The sequence below is a fragment of the Rattus rattus genome, chromosome 7 (genome assembly GCF_011064425.1).
Source record: "Rattus rattus isolate New Zealand chromosome 7, Rrattus_CSIRO_v1, whole genome shotgun sequence".
Lineage (NCBI taxonomy): Eukaryota > Metazoa > Chordata > Mammalia > Rodentia > Muridae > Rattus > Rattus rattus.
Window position 1 is genome coordinate 113,865,662 of NC_046160.1, and position 20,743 is coordinate 113,886,404.

Below are 20,743 nucleotides of genomic sequence, written 5' to 3' on the forward strand. Positions count from 1 at the left end.
AAGCCAGCCTGGTCTACAAAGTAAGTTCCAGGACAACCAGGGCTACCCTGAAAACCGTGTCTTGAAAAACTAAAATAAAGAATAAAATAAAACAAAACAGTAATAATTTTACTAGCATATTTGGAATGGGCCTGCCTATGCCACAGTGCATGTGTGCAGGTCCAAAGACACCTAGACAGAGCTGGCTCTCTCATCCACTATGTGGGTGCTGGGGATTGAACTCAGGTCTTCAGCTTGGCGGCAGGCACCTTTTCCTGCTGAGCTATCTCACTCCCCCCAACCCTCGGCTCCACCACCCTCCACCATGGGTTCTAACACTGTTGGGTACAGGGCAGCGCCACGGAGGCAGACTTGCTCTACACGTATTTCCTGATACGTCTGCCGCTCCACAAGGTCAGGACAAACAGATTATTGGTGGGAAAGCGAATGTACTTGAATCCCTAATGATTACTGATGGTTGCTTCTTGTCATAGTCCCCATCACTGAATGACTGTGAGCTCTTAGGAGGTGAGACCACCCTGTACTGGGCACAGACACCTGGAAAGGCTGAGCGTTAGTGGGAGTAAGGCAGCCTGATGATCCCCAGACTTAGAAACCAGGCCCAGAGTAAGCCGGCAAGTGCTATTGTCTCACGAGCACATTACATCAAGATCTAGCCTCACCTTCCTCAGGAAAACTACAAACACAACAGAACACATTAATAGTGCTTGACCTCCCTCCTCAGCTCCTTCTCCTTAGGGCGAACTCCAAGTAGGCACAGTAGTTTGGGGATGCAGTTCCTTGGGGACCCTGAGAAGGGGCTGGAAGCCAGCATCTGTAGACTAGTGCGATTGTTCAAGTGCCTTTGCCCGCAACCTGCGGCACCCGGTGTCTGGTTGTAAAGATCTAACAGGTGCTCAGCAGGATCAAGCACTGCCCACAATCCCAGGATAGTAGGACAGCCCAGGAGAGAGCAGGCTGATCTAGTGGTTCAGCAGGAGAGGTGGCAGAGAAATCAGGGTGGGGAGTTGGGAGGGGCAGGTCCTACTGCACAGCAGGACGCCTTAATTCAAATGAAGACTGGGTCTGCATTCCACCCAGAGCCGGAGGAGGCCTGGCAGGAGACCAGCAGGCCTTCCTTGCAGTTGTCAATGAAGGGAGGATTCAGACTGTACAAGGATCTGCAGGGTGTAGACCCTGCAGCCAGGGGGTGTGATGCTCATACCTGAACACCTAGAGGATTCCGCAGAGAGCACTAGCCTTAAGGTAGGGGATTCTTGGCCTGGCAGTGGTCCAGTCCCCCAGGGCTTGGCCCACCCTCCTCTTTCAGTTACACCCAAGCTGCTGGGATCCTATAGGCCATGTCCTGTAAAAGTGACCAGACTTCCTCACCAGACTTTTCAAGTAGGGAGACCAGCATGACCTGAGTTTGGCTTCTAAGATCTGAGCATCTTTCCTTCTACGGTCTATACAGGCTTTTATACAGCACCTTGGATTAAAGCAACGTCCCAATACATTCCTGTTCCATGCCAGACACAGTTCCACACAGTTACTCACCCTCACACTGCCACCCCACGCCCACCCCCCAGGGGGGCACCCCAGTCGCCCAATTTACAAACAGGGAAACAGCCAGAGAGGGGAAGCTCTTTGCATGGAGATTTACAGTGGGCAAGCAGTACAGGTACTGCAGGATCGCCCCAGGCAGCCTGACTCAGGACTCTGTGCTTCAGACCACAACTGCCCTGGTAGCAGGATCCCTGAGGAGGGTGGCTGACTCACTCACGGCTGGACAAAATACAGAGAGTTAAGTGTCAGTGTAGTGCTCAGCTACAAATGGGACAGTGATGTCACCCCCTCCCCCAAGACCACTGAGGAAGAACAGGGAGGAAGATTGCCAAAGCCAGAGGTTGGGAGGACTGCGCTAAACCGTGTCTTCTGGACACGACAGACCACGGCACTCATGGATTAGGTGCAGCTGTGGGTGCTTGAGCAAGGCCTGCGTGAGAGCAGGCAAGACTGGAGGAGCGTTGGGCTCACAAGAAGCAGACCCTGAGGAGCTGAGGGGGGAGAACCCTAAGGCGACTCTTCCCATCCCAGAACTTCACCAATCCAGACCCACAGGCCGCATCATTTATAGTTACCCACAGTCCAAATCACGTAAGTGTAAGATTCCAAAGGAGAACAATTTGTACGTTTTAGGTTGTGTGCCCTGCTGGGGCACTGCAGTTTCTAGCCATCTACTGTGGTGGGGTCTGAACTATCCCTGTGCCTTGCACCCAAGCCGCACACAGTCAGAAGCCGGCTGGGTTATTGGATCAGCTGTCATGTCCCAAAACACTTTTCTTACTTAAGACAGGTCCAAAGTGGAAGATCAGGGATACTTTGGGGGGCGAGCTAGTATACACCTGCCTGTCTTCAGGAGCCTAAGGCAGGAAGATTAGGAGCTCAAGAAACCCTAACTCAAAAAAAAAAAAAAAAAAAGGAGGGGGGGTGGTGGTGGTAGGTGCTTGAAATGGCTCGGTGGGTAAGGAGTCTTGCCAGTAAGCCTGATCTCCAAAATCCATCTTCTGACTTCCACATATGTGTTGTGGCATGTGTGCATGCCCCCTTACACACACACATATACCCACATGCCCACAAAATATCTGGAAAGGGGCAATAGCTATCAGATTGCAGTCTGTTGTCACAGTAGTTCTAATAATTATGACTTACCCATCGCTATACATAATTTATAAATTAATTTTTTGTGGTAATGAGGATAGAACCTGGGGACTCACAAATGCTTAGTACTCTGCCGCTGGGCCATATATCCCCAGTCCCATACGTTAGCTTTCAGGGTAGGTTATGTGTGACTAGGGAAAACCAAAGTAAACACAGCATCCAGTACTGTCTGAGGTTTCAACCATCTCCCGGGGTATCGGAATGTTTCTTCCATGAATCAGGGGTGGGGTATCTGGATGAGACAAAGGGAGGTGAAAACCACACCATCATCTCACCAGCATCTGAGGTGCTAGAGAGAAGGTCTGGGAAAGGGCGTGGACTGCCCTCGAGGAGGGCAGATTCGGTCCCCAGTCTGTACATAGTAGCTCACAACCATTTGTAACTCCAGTTCCAGGGGAATCCAATGCCTCTTCTGACCTCCATAGGCACCAGGCAGGCATGCAGTACAAAGACACACGCACAGGCAAAATGCTCACCACGTACATAAAGAAACACAGCTTTAAAAAAGGATTTGATACAACCCAGTAGTCTTCACAGTAAAAAACGTCAACGAGTGAGATGCAGAAGGGGTTTCCCCCCCAAAACCCCCACTGAGCCTGGGGTGTGAGCCGAAAAGGAAGGGAGCCCATCCCTCCTCAGAGGTATCTGGAATCCAGACAAACTACACAGACAAGACACTTCCAGAGGACAGGCAACATCCAGCATTGGATGGACCAGACCCCCTTGCCTTCCAACTCTCAAGTATATAAGAGAGCCTAGGGAGTAAGAAGGGCCAAGGGGGGGGGGGGGGGGGGAGAGGGGAGAGAGGGAGAGAGAGGGAGAGAGGGAGAGATATGCCCGCCTGCTGATGCTCTAGTTCACTTATACTAATTTGGAGATGGCTACCCACACTCTGAACTGCAGACCCCTGGCTGCCTGTCCTATGCCTAACCTTGGGAGGAAACCTCAGTACCCTGCTCTATTGCCAGAGTCATTCCCGTATACCTGTGACAATCACAGTGGACTAGAAACCACTACTGTTACCATTTTGGGTTCATCCACCACCAGCAAAAAGATAGCCTCTATTAATGTGAGAGCCTGGGATACAGCGACAGGTAAAACAGCAGTGCCAGATACAGAGGGTGGATGTACTGGGGGCCTGGAAGGGTGCTGAGGTGTCCCTGGAGGTGGGGCATGCACGTGGCCAGCACGAGGGAGGGGCATGCACGTGGCCAGCACGAGGGAGAGCCAGCTGGGACCAGTCTAGCAGCAGGTGAACGCAGAGCCCCCTTGCTGAGAGGGATGGAGGATGGGATGAGGCCCTGCAGCATCAGGGCAGGAGCTCTGGCTGGCTGGGACCTCGGCTCCTGTAGCTCAGCCATGGGAAGTGCAGGGTGGCCTCACCAGCGGGGACAGGATAAAGGAATTTTGGGTAAGCCTGGGCTGGAGCCGGAGAGGCTATTTCTGGCTCTTGGAGGAAGGGTACTGTTGTTGATTTATCCGTCATCTTATTTTTGGAAGGGAGTTGGTTAAGAGGCTTTTTTTGGTTAGGTGGTAGGTTGTCCTCCTCTGAGGGCTGAGACATCAGCCCCTGAGAAACTCTGAGCCTCCCAGCTCCCCCCTCTTCCACTTGACAACTGACAGCATGAGGCAGGGACCTCACACAGGAATGACCACCGGCGTCCAGGGCACACACAGGGTCCTCTGCACTTCGCAGGTGACCACAGAGAGGGGAGGGGGCACGGAGAAGGGGCTGAACGGCTCGCCAGCGAGAACCTTTGGAAAGCGACTGAATGAGCTAAGACGGGCTGTTAGGAGTCTGGCACGCAGCCAGGCCCAGCGGAGGAGACACATGGAGGAGCAGACACGTTCTGAGTCATGGCCACTCACTGGTCCCTGTCTCGCTCTCATTGGCTTTCCTCCGTTTGCTTCTGTTCTCGTCTTCACCGTTTATTTTTTTAATAAACGAATTTCCCCTTTTTCTTCTCTGCTTTTACGGAACACGGCTACCCACTCCATTCCCTGTGTGTGACCTCGTATCCCTGGCTGCTTGACTGCTGAAATTTCCGCCACGGCCAGCTTCGAGGACATCTCTCCTACACGCAGCTCTTACTTGTGGTGAATTACTTCCACAGGCTGAGTTCCCAGGGGGGAGGTTTGAGAGGGGGGTCCACAGGAACGGTCATTTCTGTGGTTCTTCCACACTGTGTCCCCGAAGGACGGAAGCACTACACTACAGCACCAACAGTGAAGGACCATGCTCTCTTAACCCTGTCTGGCCCCTCTTCAGGCAGTACTGTTGTGAAAGGAGAGGATGAGGAGTGTGGTGAGGAATCCAATCCCTCTCTGTGATCGTTCGCCAGGCCTGACTCAGGGTGAGGCTGAGACAGAGACCTCAGTCATGACAGGCGGCCATAGGCAAAGCCCTGGACTTGTACTGGGACTGGTCAGGTAGCCTTCTGGAGCTTGGGGACCTGCTCAGTAGTCTGAAGTGACAATGCACCAGGTCTGTTCACATCCAGGAGCTACAGCACAGCTGGAGGAAGAGGGAATGTTCTCTGTGACACGGAAGGTACGAAGCTAACCACTCCAGGGTCGCAGGCAGAGCCGGGTGGTCTGTCCTCATCTTTCTCCAGGCTCCCAGGCGGGAGGTCAGGCTAGGAGAGAGCGAACCAGCAGTTCCTGTTCCCAGCCAGTCACTAGAACTCCCAGGCTACTCCCAGGAAAGAGGGGCTGCCAAGGTGCAGCAGCCCAGACTGGAACTCCATGTTCAGACTGCGACCACAGGAAGCCACATGTGACCAGACCCAGTGACCATGCAGGTTCCAGTCTATACAAATTCTGCGGGCTCAGTCGGAGCTGGGTAACTCCCCAGACTCCTTGGAGCTTGGTTTTCACAGAGTTCAGCCCAATAGGCCATGACTGTGGCTGCATCCAAGTAGGCCGGCGAGCACACAAACGAGCAATGCACCAGACTGCACTCCCACCTTCCCTGCTCTGAGGGAGAAGTCCATAGGAGATTGGGCTCCCACAAGCTCCGCTGGATGACAGCCAGGGACAGTAGAACTGGGTGCAGATTTGTCATCCGTTCTCCCAGGGTCCCTGAAGTATGGTAGGAAACGGTCTCACTCAAAACGGGGGATGAGGGAGAAGTCCACGGTGTTGCTGGCACAGGAAAGTGAGACACAGGTTCTCCCTGAATCCTCTGAAAACAAGCATTCTCACAGAACCAGGTATTAGGTCCTCCTCTCTGTGTGTACTGGACCCCAGGGACCCTTCCTGGCCTGGGGAACTCTTGCTTGTCACTCCTTCCTGTTCACATGGGAAGAGAACCCTACTGTTGTGCTTGCCCTTACGTATCCATTTTACCACAATGATGCAGCCCCCTGACCAACTTGGCTAGGCTCCAACAGGTCAGAGGAGGGAACCCAGGAGGACCCAGGCCATCCAGGCCACCTAGGTCTGCAAAACGGTTCTACCCCTCCATCCCTACAGTGAGGTCAAGACAAAAACAGTACCTGCTCCTCTCCCCAGCATGGAGAGAATGCATTTAAAATTATGAAAGAATTTAAATTATGGGGCTGGGGATTTAGCTCAGTGGTAGAGCGCTTACCTAGGAAGCGCAAGGCCCTGGGTTCGGTCCCCAGCTCCGAAAAAAAGAAAAAAAAAAAAAAAATTTAAATTATGAAAGAGATACAGATTCACCTCTTGCCACCTTCGCTTTAAACCCTGTGTGGTAAGAGGGAAAACTGTTCAAGGCGTGGAACCTATTCTACTGCCTGGCTTGGAGGGCCTCTTGCCTCAGCGGGAGCAGGAGAGGTGCCCTGGTTCAAGTCCTGATAAGAACATACCAAGAACTGGTTGTAGCGTCATTATCATGTGTTGTATGTTTAAGTGTGCGAGTGTGTGTGCGCGCAGACCCACATGTATACATATGGTGTTGGGGGTTGGGGGAGTCATTGGACTTCCTAAATCACTTTCCACCTTATTGTTTGAGGCAGGGTCTCTCTCTAAACCTGAAACTCACCAATTCAATTAGACTGACTTGCCTGCAGGCTCCCAAAATCCATCTGTCTCTACTTCCTGCCCCGAGTACTGGAGTTAAGGCTGCACACCGTTTGTGTCTGCTTTGATGTGGGTGTTGGAGGTCAGAATTTGGGTCCTTGTGCCTATGAAGCACACGGAGCCTCCTCTCCAGCCCTGGCTGTTCTGTCACTGTTAGCCCAGGCTGCCGCAGGTCAGGGGCAGGAGTGAGCTGGGAGTGTGCCATGTTGGAGATGCTCGGCAGAGTAGGTCAAATGCTGACTGTGCACCACAGTGCAGGGACAGGGCACAAGCTCAGCACTGACACCTTTGTACCTCAGGGTCAGGAGAGTGTGGAGAGGAAGCCATCTCTGGGAAGAAGATCCCCAAAAGTAAAATGTGACCGTGGTGAAGAGCATTGCCTAAGGCCCCAGAGACGGCCCTGTCACCGTCACCTGTGCCTCTAGCCAGGTCACCACACTTGTCTCTTATCTGGTCTCCCTCGCCTGTAAGATGGGGCAGGGAATTTGGAAACATTCAAGGCGAGCTAACCCCGTTCAATGTGATAGTACCCTCTAGAGGGCATCTGGAATGCCCCAGCCTCAGCTTACTCGAAAGGTGCCATCTAGGCCTAGGACATCAGACAAGGTGACCGTAGTAGTCCTAGCACTGGGACCTCATCCCAGCTGCTCTAGGCATCCCTGGAATTCACAATCAGGAAATGGCTCCCCGAGCCTGTCACCTATAACACCTATAACACCTATGTCTTCTCTCCACACAGTGTTCTACCCCAAATCTGCGTCCCCTGGCACCTAACGTGTTTCAGCACTGCCTTGCTACCCTAGATTTCCCATCACTGGAGACCTCAGTTCACTTCTCAAGTCCTTCCAACACTGAAGTAGCTCACACTGACGGGCTGTGCCCAGTTCCTGAAGCTCACACGGAAGCTTCGATCCTCTCAGCTCGGGGCTGTCAAAGAGAGGGTCTCTTTAGTGAGGTATCCAGGTAGAACGAGGTCATCAGGGTTGGCTCTGATCCAAAACAGCTGGTGTCCTTGGGAGAGGCGCTCAGAGCTGAGCTTGGTAGCACAAGCCTACAATCCCAGCTACTCAGGAGGTTAAGGCAGAGGGATTACACACTCAACAGACCCTGCCTGAAAAAAAAAAAAAAAAAAAAAAAAAAAAGAGCTGAGGTGCCAAGCGATAAGAGCACACCTGCTGTCTTGAGAACTATTTACTATACATCCAGGCCCTGTAAGGCCTCAGACTGGCTGGGGTCATCTGGAGCCAGGAGAGGATGAAGGGAGCATTCCACAGTGGCCACAGCTGGTATTCTGCTCCCCAGGGATTCTGAGGCCCCCTGTCCCATCACCCTCCCTACAAACAGCTATATCCCAACTTGGCCCCCTGGCTGCAGGTAAGGTATTGTGGGAAGATGCTTCTGCAACGGAGGGGACGGGGTTAGAGCAAATAAATATCCAGGGGTGGGGCGATATGGCCCAAGGAAGCATACTAGAGTCAGACCCGTGAGAGGTTTTCCTGCAGAGCAGGCTGGGGACCCGTCTCTGTTTCCGGAAGCCAAGCAGCTATTCCTACACGGGACGTTCAGAGCCCAGGAGTGAAGGAGCCAGACACAGGCTGGGGCAGGGCCAGACATTCCTGAACCCCGACCAGCTGCTGTAAATGCGGATTAGCTCAGTGGCAGCTGTCCCCACTGATTTACAGCCCCTGCAGACCCTAGCGGGGCTCCTCCGACTCTCGGGTTCAACTCCCAAACTGCAGCAGCCAATGCGTTTCCAAGACTCATAAAACATAAGGCTTGGAGTGCTCTCTCCACAGGATGCGTCTGAGATGTTAGCTTGGCCCCAGCACAGAGATGCTCGCACTGGACACACGATTTTTGAACAGTTTCCTCCACTCCAAGGGGATTCTCAATAGTCAATAAGGAAAAAGAGTAGCAACTTTTTTTTTCTCGATCCAAGAGAAGGGTGAGCCCTATGAAGGATTCACTTGAGCAGAAATACAAATGGCCGGTAAGCACAGTAAGGGAAGCTGGACCTGCCTAGCCAGGCTGTTAAGATGAGCTGGGCATCTTCTCCCCCAGACAGGGCTGCTGGGAATCATACAAACTGTGCAAGGGTAATACAGCAAGAGCTGCTAATGTGAGCACGCTTAGAATCTTCAAGCAAGAAATCCCACCTCTGTGGCGAAGATTTGTATGGAAATACACAGAAACATATTTTAAACAACTACATCGAGAGACAACAAAATCGAAACAAAACAACTCCCACCCCCATCCAAACAAAAATGAACAACATATTGAACCCAAAGAATCAAAAATATGATAACTGACTGGTTCAAATATTGAATACAATATTGTTATCAAAAAAGGCAGGGCCACCCTCCCTCGTTTTTGTCCTGACTCAGACACAGGGTGACAGGTATGAAGGGGTGCAGTTGTAGCAGGTACATGTGAGGTTAACAGCACAGGCTGTTCTTCTAGAGGACTCAGGTTCGATTCCCAGCACCCACATGTCAGTTGGCAGCCATCTGTAACTCCAGTTCTAGGAGACCGAATGCCCTCTACTGGTTTCCATGGGCACTGCATGCACGTAGCGCACAGACTTAAGACGCGGGCCAAACACCCACACGCATAAAATAAACGAACTGATTAAAAACCATTTAAGTCAGCCTGGAATTTAAATGTACTGGGTAGAGCAGGTCTCTTGCTAGAAGCTTCATGAAGTAGTAGGGATGTGTGTGTGGGGGAAGGGGTGCATACAACTCCACAGCTGACTAGACTAGAGTGAGAATGGATATCTCTATTTAACTGACTTATCCAAGACACAGTCTTGTTTTTCACCTGTGAAATCGATATGGGTCTCGTAATAGGGGTCATGCCACAATCCACTGATCATTTACTGGCATAGGAAGTGCCAGTGTATCTTAGGATTCGGAACAGCCATGCCACCACAGACTGAAGGTGTATACTAGTGTAGCCATCAAGGCTCTGAGAAGTACCACAGCAGAGAAAACCCACAAGCCAACCATACATGGACACTTTCCCCTTCCCTTTGTTGGGTTCTCCACAAAGTACCAAGTAGGCTAGAGGGGTGCAGCACTGGAGTCTGATGAGAGCCTGGCAGGTTTCACAGCTGTCAGATCCCTGATAAGGTGCTGAACACTTCAAAGGCCCAGGCTGGGTGGTTGGTGGTGGGTCCTGGGTGGTGGGGAGACTATGTGCACCTTCATCCCCCTGCGAGCGACCCCCTTCTCTCAGTGGCCCCGAATTCTTCCACACCTCCATCTTCCTTAACCAAAACTTTAAAGCGACTTCTTCTCTGGCTAGACTGTCAGTATTTGTGTTTAAAATCTTTCCACTCTGCTTTCTGTTCCCAAGTCTCGCTGTAATTTTGTCTCCCTTCTGCACCTAACGCAGAACCCAAGGGGGACACAACCAGCCTTTGGCTCCCGTTGGACCTAGGTTGCAGAGGGAGCTGCCATGGCCAGTAACCCTCAGGCGAGCCTATAGGCCTGAGAAGGCTGGGCCTGAGGGGTGGTGGTGGCTAGCTTGGGGCTATGCTCTGAGGTGATCTGCCCACAGTGTGCTCTGGCCTCAGGGCCAAAGTGCTGCTCTTTTAAAGCAATCTACTGCTGTACTTGCAAAGAAGATCGGGATTATGTTCTAATAAGCATGGACACTCAAGACCTCCTCTGGTCACGGTCACCTCCTATACATAAAAGGCACCCACTTCTGGGAACGCCGCCAGCTGGCAGGGCCCCATTATGGCCTGAGAATCATTGGCCATAAGCACCAGAGCTTCCCACAGCACTATCCCTAAGAGCTACAGAGGTAGGTGGTCACACAGGGGCCAGGATACCCTGGGGGTTAGGAGCAACTCAGACCTGCCTCGGCTCTCCTGGAGATCTGAGTCATCCCACTCAACATCCTCAGGTGTCTTTGTTTCTAAATCGGGCAAACCTTCCTCACAGAGTCATCTTGGGAAGAGCCACCCCAGTGTCAGGCATACAAGTGGCCGCCTGGAGCATGGCGTGGGGAGTGAGGCTCAGTGGGTGGCGCTAGCTCTCCTAGGATGGACAGCTGCACCCGGACCTATAATCCACATCTCAGCTTCAGAGAGCCATTTGTCCAGAGCGCTAAGCGACGCCACGTTCCTTTCTTTCCTCCTGGTGTCAAGATTACTCCATTTCAATCCTGCTTCCAAACCGCCTCCAAGATGAAGCATGATTAATTTCCCATTAAAACCACAGGCAGGGAAGGAAGATTGCCCGCACTGTGCACGCCCCTCCCTGGGGAGGCCTGTGTCTGGGACAGGCCATCTGGTCACCTCCCCAGATCGTGTGGGAGGTTACAGGAAAAGGAGAACTGAAAAGCCAACCTCACCCTCAAGTCCTTAGAGCCCTAAAGAAGCCCTCTAGCCCTTGCCCTTGTCCCAAGACCCTTCAGATCTGTTATCCCCGAGGACAAGGACGCAAACCCATGCCATCCAGTGACATTTGGATGCCTCTCACATCTGGCTTCAGTCAATTAGGGAACCGGCTAGAGCCAAACCTATAATTGCCCAGTCTGGCACAGCAGAGCCAAGCCTTGACTTTGGGGCTTGTGTCCCTGGACTCTGGCCCTGTGAAGCACAGTGGGTCGTCCCTTGAGAACCGGCCTTCCAACATGCACAGCAAATTACAGTTTGTCATTATGTCCTCCTCCCTACCCCCACAAGCCCTGTACCAGGCAATGTCATGGTTCTGGGAGCTTCCATGCCTAGTCTAAACTGGGATGACTCTCAGGGCTGCCTGTGCCTCTGCCTGGGGGGTGGGAGTGGCGGTAAATACCGGTACAGGCATGTTGCAAAGTGGCTATCTCCAAGAAGCACTTATATGAATGAGTCCTGGGCCAGGTTCCGGGTGTGTCACGCTGAAGCCTCCTAGCCTCATGTTAAGCTGCTGCACTGAAAGAATTGCTGTTGGGTCCGGGGCAAAGGGCATATCCCACAGCAGCCAGAGGCCCAGTGGCCCTTCCAAATGCCATTCATACAGAAAAGGCGGGTTTCCATAGAGGAGCTCACGTTCCCGGTATGACGCGAGAAGTCGCTAGTGTTCCCTCTCACATCTGTGCTAGCCCTTCTTCTCAGTGCTAACTTCCGGCTTTCAGCTGGGCGAACAGCTACACGGAAGAAAGATTTTATTTCCCGAGTCCTTTCAGCTCAGCATTCAGCTAGTTCTGACCACTTGGGGAACATCTCGCAGCCTCCGGAACCTAAAGGTTCAGCCCCCACTGTGGACCAGGAGGGCCGTGCTATCAGAGAACGAGGTTCTGAGAGCTGCCTGGGTGTTCGCCATCACGAAGCAGAGCCATCCTCTGGGCTTCCACACGGGTCAAGGGGAGCTCCGTTTGGCTTTGCTCTCACAGCAACTTACACGCTGAGAGTCTGAGGATGGCAGAAATCCGGTCCTGCTTCCCTCCCGGCCCTGGGGGACATGAAGTCCAAGAGTGTGGTACTGAGACCACACAAGGCACTGGCCACACAGAGGTGCTCGGGTGATCTGACTGCTGAACCTGGGGCTTTCCTGTCACTGATACTAAAGGGGGAAGGCTCTCCCAGGGGACTTCTCTGTCTCGAGAGGAAGGCCACATAAGTGTGGACCCTGGCCTACATGCCATGATATTCCTGGGGTCCCCTTCCCCGTGGGCCACAGAAGTCACGGGCCACATTTACCTTCGCTCCCTAGTCCTGAGAAGCCAAGTGCCTCTGCAGTAGCCTCTCCCAGCTCTGGCTTCCCTGAAGGCTGGTTCTCAGAGAAGGGTGGGGGCAGGAGGTACCTCAGCCTCCGGGCGCTGGCAGCTTAGGAAAGGCTCAGCGAGCCCCTTCTCTCTACACAAAAGCCCTGTCACTTGGATTGCTATAATTATCTGAGGGAATTTCAGGGGTAATTATGGTGGTTCACAGTATGCCTGAAAAGGGCTGTGTGCCTCCAAGGAAAAGGAGGGTTTGAGGCACAGGCACAAGAGTTCACTTCCCAGGAAGGGCCCCTGCACCTGTAGAGGGGCTGGCAGGGAAATGGCAGGGAGTCCACCAGGGGCCACTGCCCGGGAACTGCCCCATTAGCAGAAGAGGGTTCCAGGTCCACTGCCCCCTGGAAGAATATAAAGTGGCTTGGTGCAGACAATAAGGAAAATTCAGGGTGCAGCACTCACAGGCTTCCCCCTTCAACATTTCCTGCCAGCCCAGAACCAATCCTGCTTTAGGGAACAGTCAATGGTTCTTGCAAGCCCTGGCAGGCAAGGCCCTGCCTGGGAGGACCTACATAGTTCCCCAATCCTGTCACTTTTAGAAGACAATGCCTGGGGTTGTGGCTATAGATCCCGCAGAATGGCTTCTGCCTGGCACCTTCCCCCAATAGCAGGTCCCCAGCCTCCAGAGCCTGAATTGGTGTTAGCCACTGTCAAAAGATCCAGAACCTAGGCACTCCCCACAGGACACTGGTGATGGACGTTTGGGGCCGCTGCTGGCCACGTCTATACTGATCTGGCAAGTGAGGGTTTCAACTGGTTCACTCAAGCTCTGAAACATTGTCTGTAAACACAAACAAGTCCCCGCCCTACTCCCTGGCCTGACATTCTCTGTGTCCTGCATAAGCGGCCACTTGGCAGCTTTCCTCACTGCCCTCGCCACTCGGCCAGTCCACTGCGCCCTCAGTCCTTGCCTTTCTCATCTGCCTTCCCAGGCAGGTCCTTTGCCAAAGGCATTTAGGGAAGGAGCCCCTAGCATGCATGGACTCTTCCTCCAGTCCCCTGAATCTGAGTCACCTTACGTAACCACCATTCCAGAGGAGCCATGGGACAGCTGCAGCCCAGTGGGTCCCAAGCCTCCTGATATCAGCTGCAGCCCTTTAATACAGTCCTCATGCTATGGTGACGTCCCAACCATACAATTTTTGTTGCTACTTCATAACATTTGCTACTGTTATGAATCATAATGTAGATATCCGTGTTTTCTGATGATCTTAGAAGACGCCCAAGAAAGGGTCGGTCAACCACCAAAGGGGTCTTGGCTTCTCCGTACTAGGGAATGAAGGTAAATGTATGTGGCCCTTGACTTCTGTGGCCTACGGGGAAGGGGACCCCAGGAATATCATGGCATGTAGGCCAGGGTCCACACTTATGTGGCCTTCCTCTCGAGACAGAGAAGTCCCCTGGGAGAGCCTTCCCCCTTTAGTATCAGTGACAGGAAAGCGCCAGGCTCAGCAATCAGATCACCCGAGCACCTCTGTATGGCCAGTACCTTGTGTGGTCTCAGTACCACACTCTTGGACTTCAAACATCTTCCACCAGAAGGCCCCTCTCTTGAATTTAATGTTACTTGCCCTTTATGTCATCAGTGTCCAAAAAAAAAGATACCTTTTTCTCATGTGGAGTTTTGGACCCATCTCAGAAAGCAAATCAAACCATTCAGACCCAAGGAAGAAGGTTGCCGGCTACCCGCCATTTTGTGCCCTCCCACACACAGGTAAGGAGGCATCGTCCTTAGACGCCATGATAACTGGTAAGATCAGGCACTAGGAATGAAGCCCCTGGGCCCTTCCATGACAGCCTAGCCCAGCTCTTCCCCAGAAAGAGCTGTCTACTCCTTAGAGAGAAGGGAGGGCTTGCCAATGCTCCAGGCAGGAACTTGGATGCGCTGTCCACCCTTGGCCATGGTTTTAAAAGGCAAGCTTTGGGGCGGGGAGCTGAAACACCAGAATTGGAGAGCCACCAGGTCACTACAGTGTCTGCTACAATTCAGAACTCTGCTATGGTTTGAATAAAGTGTGTTTGTATCCTCCAAAGGTCTGTGTGGTTGGAGGTTCCTAAGGCTATAGTTTAAAAGAGTAAACCATTTAAAGGGGGGAGGCATGTGTGTGTGTGTGTGTGTGTGTGTGTGTATACACATGTGAAATTCCTAATGCCACTGGGACTCCCTGGTAGTTTTCACAAGGTGAGGGAGTCGTTATTATAAACGAGGCTGAGTTTGGGTCTCCCTGGTTCACCCTTTGAGATGTGACCATTCCCTTGTTTCCATTTATGTTCCTGCCTGTGTCACCCACAGTGAGGTACGGCAGTCAGGGGACAACTCTGCACTGTACTGCTTGGACTCTAGCCTTCAAAGCTACGAAATGATTAAACCTTCCCTTTATGCACATAGCTGAGCTCAGGTATTTTGTTCTGGTAACAAAACGCTGACTAATACGGGCCCCGTGACTCATCTGTAAAATGGACAGGATCATTGATTGTGCCTGGCAGACAGTGCTGAAAGACAGACCGTAAGAGGCTTAGGCTAAGCGCATGGCGCTTACCCAATAAACAGACACTCCCACATCCTGTTCCCCTCTTTCAGGACTAGCTCTGCTCCTGTCTTACCAAAATGTGCTCACTGATTCCACCAGCACTGCAAAGGAGCATCCAGGTTGGAGTCCAAGGCAGCCTAGGCCACAAACATAGTCTACATGATAGTCAGGCATGGGAACATCACTCAGCAGCCCGTGGGCCGAGGCAAAGGAAAATCGATTGCTTAAAATGAAAATAAATAGACTCAGTGGGACACGTCCGGGGAGGGAAGGCTGGGCAGTCTGTCTACAGCGTCCATCTCACAGAAGCACACACCTTGAACGGGCAGCCTGCACTTCGCTGGAACCGATCAGGTGGGATAGAGGCAAATTCTCTGGGTGAGAGCCAGCAGGTGGCAGAAGCTCCACAGTGAGGGGAGGCTCCGCTCAGGGCAATAGCGTGTGCTCCATGATATCCGACAGCAGCGCTGTGCATCTATCTCTCTGCATTTGATTGGAGGCCCTGACTTCCCACTGTCTCCTTTGCCCTGTTCTGTAACTCTACTGCACATGAGCGATTCCACACATACACTTCTGTTCCTAACCACAGCGTTATCAGGACACCTCATCTCCCCACGGGGTTCAGCACAGCAAAACCCTCAGCAGCAGCAGCAGCAGCAGCAGCAGCAGCAGCAGCAGCAGCAGCAGCAGCAGCAGCAGCAGCCGCCGCCGCCGCCAGAACGGCTCTCTCCAAGAGCATCCTGCTGCTTGTATCTCTTAACCCTAACTGCAAAGGAGAACATAGGTCCTCCTACCTATGACGGTTGCCCCTGTAACTCAATTCTTCCCTGCATCAAAGTGCTTAACAAGACAAGATTCCTTCCCTTCCTTGAACAGCGATAATCTGTGACCACAGAGAGGGGATAACCTGTGACCACAGAGAGGGGATAACCTGTGACCACAGAGGGGGGCCACCCGTCAGAAGGCTGGGCCACATGTCTGTACCTTTCATATAGGCCTCGATCTTGCGGATGAGCTCGTAGGACTTGGAGCGGTCTAACAGGGTCCTGATGGCGGGGAGGGGGTCCAGGACGATGGTCTCAGGGTGAGCATCGATGTACTCCTGCAAGAAAAGCCGGCTTGTGGTTAGAGGAGGAGGCTGAGTGCTGTGACAGGGCATGAATAAGATAGACAGATATCCAGAATCCCACAAGCATCTGTCCCTCTCTTGTCCTTTCCCCATTACAGGACTTTGTTTAAACCAATAAAGGGCCAAGCAGACACATGCCCAATCAGAGGCAGGCTCGGGGTTCTTGCTGGGACAAAGGGGTTAGAGAACTCCCTCTGAGAGTTCCTATAGAGAACCTCAGGAAGGAAGAAGCACAGAGACCAGGTATCTGTGAGTAGCCACAGTGGGAACTTAAGCAGAAGTATGCCTAAGGCCTGAGCTCAGCTCAGAACAGGAGGGCAGTTAGGTTCTGATGAGGCCATTCGCCCGCTGGGTAAAAGCTCTGTCTGAACACAGGGCTAGCCCACCTGCTCGGCATGCTCCACCGGAGTGCCTGTCCAGCCTCCTGCACCAACGTGAAGGACACCACGGCAGGGCGAGGAAGAGGGGAACGAAATGACGCGTGGTTCATGGAGAGTTTCATAAGAATGTGCTATGTGCTGGGTGGTGGCGGGGCACGCCTCTAATCATAGCAGAGGCATGCAGAGGCAGGTGGATCTCTGAGTTTGGGGCCAGCCTGGTCTACAGAGCAAATTCCAGAACAGATAGGATAGGACTAGGCAGAGAAACCCCGTCTTACACACACACACACACACACACACACACACACACACACACACACACACACACACACACACACACACACAGAGAGAGAGAGAGAGAGAGAGAGAGAGAGCCAAATGTGTGAAGAACAGAACAGTGCCATTCAACTATGGCCATGCCACTGTGCTCAACCTTGTCAGAGATGTGTCAGTCAGAAGAACTTTCCTTTCCCTTCCCACATCTAGCAGTTTCCCGATGGGCTCTACAGAATCCCAAGGGGAATCTGGGGGGTGGGGGTAGGGTTAGCCTTTGAAGAGTCTAGCATCAACCACGGAAGGAACGGTAACTCATGTAGCAGACAAGTTGCTATAAGACAACTCAATACCTTGAAGTCAGAGGGACTAGGGAGATGCCTCAGCCAGTAACGTGTTTGCTGAGCAAGCGTGAGGACCCGAGTTTAATCCCCAGGCCCCAGGTAAAGTAGGGCACAGTTGTCCACGCTTGTAATTCCAGCACAGGGTAGAGGAGATGGGCAGATCCCTAGGGCTTGCTGGTCACTCAGCGTAGCCTGCCTTGGCAAGTTTCAGGTGGGTCAGAGAATATCTCGAACAACACAGAATGGTTTTAAAGGAACAGCACTTGAGGGTCCTCTAGCCCCCCACACATGCGCATATACATGCATGCACACCCACTTACATGTGCAGACACACACACACACACACACACACACACACACACGCGCGCGCGCCGCATATACGCCCACCAAGAGACAAAAAAAAAAAAAAACAAAAACAAAAAAAACCAAAACACTCTGTTGTGACTCCAGGAGCCCCAGGCACCTTGGTGAATCACGGTGACTTGCTGGCATTTAGAAATGAGATTCTTCTCTGGTTTTTCAAATTTATGATTTGGAGGATACAATTACAAGATGCTGAAGGGACAATGGAGGGTTTCAGCAGACGGGCTGGGCTTGGGCTTCACTCTGGTGGGCTGAACTGAGTCCCCCAAACACTCCAAGCCCTAACCTCACTCCAGCACTCGTGAAAGCGGATTTACCTGGGAAAGGGGATTTTAGCCATTATCAAGTTGGGATTCAGCTACAGAGAGTATGGGTGGGTGTGGGCCAGAGCCTCCCTTGGCCCCCAGGTGGAACTAGACCTACTAATACCTTGAGTTTAGAATTTTGGCCCCCAAGTTTCGACAGAACAAATCCGCTGTCAAGCTGTACCTTTGGCAAACCATCACACAAGTTCACTTCATCCTCTGCTGCCTTCGACCCAGCCCCACCCTGGTCCACGTGCCAGGCTGAGGTGAGCGAAGGTCAGAGGGGGAAACAGCACAATGCTGCCTCTCTAGTAAGCTTTATCAACACAAAGAAAGAACCATTGAAACGTTGTTTAAGAGAATCTATTTTTGTTCCTAGTATCACTTGGAGAGCATTTGAGGCAAAGGCCAGATTCATACCCCCTTTGTCTGTCACTGTCCTCCCTATGAACTCCCATAGGGCCTCCTTTCAATCCTCTCCCCTGAATGTTTAAGTCTCCGTCTCTCCCTTGGATGTGACTGGGTGCCACCTTGGGAGGCCTCTAGGTTGGCACCAATTCTAGCAGATTCCAGTTAACCTGCTTACTCCAGAGAATCCTGTTGCCCCATTGGCTGCTTATGCAGCTACGATGCAGATCTAGGAAGAATGGCCATTAGGACACATAGCTGTGCCCACTGCCACTCTTCCCTAATTTCCCTGAGAGCCCTGGAACTTGCAGAGTTGGCCTTACACCGGGAGAGACCTTTAAAGAGAGCCCTGCTTCCCCCATGGGCAAGCATCCCTGCTGCCTCGAAGCATGCTGACACACAAGCTTACTCTTCACCGACTCCCCTCCTCCCCCACCTGCTCACGCACACTTAGAAAACATGACTCTACAAAAGCCTGTGCTGGGGTGTCTTGCAAGAGCGGCAGATACACCAGGGAGTGGGACTCTGTACCCGGTTCCCAACCGGTCCTGGCCAGCTCTGCAAGTTCCAGTCCCTCAAGCCCCTTCCCACTCTACTGCTTCCAGAAGCAGCCTGGCGTGTCAGGAAGAGCATGTGACAGGGACTGAGGCAACAACCACTAGGCTTCTTGGGGTCTCTCAAGGCTCACTGCAGAACGACACATCGAGCTGATCTGCTTGTGACTGGGTGACTTTGTTCTTGCCCTCTTGTGTTTTGTTTCTTGTAATGCACATATTAAAAAATAAACGAAACCTTCTTTAAAAAGAAGAAGGAGAAGGAGGAAAAGGAGGAGGAGGAGGAGGAGGAGGGAGGGGGGGGGGAAAGGAAGAGGAGTAGGAGGAGGAGGGGGAGGAGGAGGAGGAGGAGGAGGAGGAGGAGGAGGAGGAGGAGGAGGAGGAGGAGGAGGAGGAGGAGGCCTTAAGTTCCAGGAGTCTATTAGCTGGAGAAACCTGAGGAGTAGAGTTCCAAAGCCATCTGGGGCTTCTCTGGAGAGAGAAGGACAACTGTTTGTTGGTAGCACTTCAGGTGACAGCGAGGCTGTATGCACTTACCATCCAAGCCACTCACCACCCAGGGATGACACACTCTCCCCAGCAAGCGAAGCCACCTAAACACAGGCATATAGCTCCTTCCCTATGCCCCAACAAAGCTGTGCTGGCCCCATGGTCTTACACCGGGAGAGACCTTTAAAGAGAGCCCAGTATCACCAAGGCAGGAATTTAAGCCAAAATCACAAGGGAAAGAAGCCATATGAAACTAAAGAAGGAAACAATCTGACAAGCAGGCGCCAACCAGCTTTGGGCCTGGATGGAAGGAGGCCCACAGAAGACTCTCTGCCCGGGCATAGCAATCTCTCTGGAGACGGCAGAGGGACGGGGCAGAGGCTTTTACTAGCTTCCCTGCGATTACAAGTATGTTCTTCTCCAGGCTTTCCAGCTCCTCTATTGTATGGAGGGCTCCATGCACTTTCTACAAGTCTCTTAGAATTGCCAAACAAATTGCTGGAAGAAAGACACAAACCATCTCCATGGCAAGCGGTAAACACTCGTTCCCTCAGAGAGCTGCTGGCCTGCCAAGAGGGACCAGAGTGAGACCCTGAAGCAAACGGGGAAGCTGGCCTTCATGTAGAAACGGACAGTACGTTCTGAGGTCAGAGGGGACGAGGGAGAGCCCAACCAGGTGCCCACTCAAGCACAGGCTGATCCAGACCTACAGGATGATGCCACTAGGGGCACTGATCAGACAGACAGACAGACAGGCAGGCAGGCAGACAGACAGACACACAGACACACACACGTGCGCACACACACATACACATGCACACACAATGGGGTGGAGCGATTGGGGGTGGACAGTTCCCCACTGCAATCCGAGACGACGGAGAAGACCAAGAACACTGGCTATACTACACCTCTGTGGTCCCCTGGCAGAGAAGTGGGCTTTGCTCTCCACCAGAAGCTCCAAATTCAGACCTTGCTTGTTATAGTTAGTTTTGGTCACCCTGACACAAGCTTAGACACACTAGGGAAGAAGGAACTCTCAGTGAGGAATTGCTCCCACAGGCTGGCCCGAGGAAGCATTGTCATGTCCTGGCTACTAACTGATGCAAGGGGTTGGTCTGTGTGAATGGTGCCATCCCTGAGTAGTGGGCCTGGGATGTTTAAGAACGATAGCTGAGCAAGCCATGGACACAAGCCGGTGAGCAGCGTTCCTCCACAGACGCTGCTTCAGCTCCTCCCTCGGGTTCCGGCCTTGGTTTCCCTTGCCGCTGGAGGGTAACTGTATACTGAAGTAAAACCCTGCTCTCCTGGAGCTGCTTTTAGTTGGGGTGTTTAACACAGCAAGAGAAGGAAAGTAGGACATTGTGTCACGGCGTCCATGTCTGGAGGCACATCTGGAGTCGAGACTGCAATCCCATGCTACCTAAGCTCTGGATAAAGCGACCCCAGAGAGCTGC

The 20,743-nt window shown here is 52.5% G+C and overlaps 1 protein-coding gene across 4 annotated transcripts in view; it reads right to left on the reverse strand.

Annotated features, from left to right (window-relative positions):
* The window catches only part of Itpk1 (inositol-tetrakisphosphate 1-kinase), a 132,362-nt gene that overhangs the window by 21,729 nt on the left and 89,890 nt on the right, over window positions 1-20,743 (reverse strand). For all 4 annotated transcript variants that reach the window (XM_032908277.1, XM_032908280.1, XM_032908278.1 and 1 more), the window contains one exon: window positions 16,029-16,146. In XM_032908277.1, coding sequence (XP_032764168.1) covers window positions 16,029-16,146 — 118 coding nt within the window. The remainder of the gene's footprint in view (window positions 1-16,028; window positions 16,147-20,743) is intronic.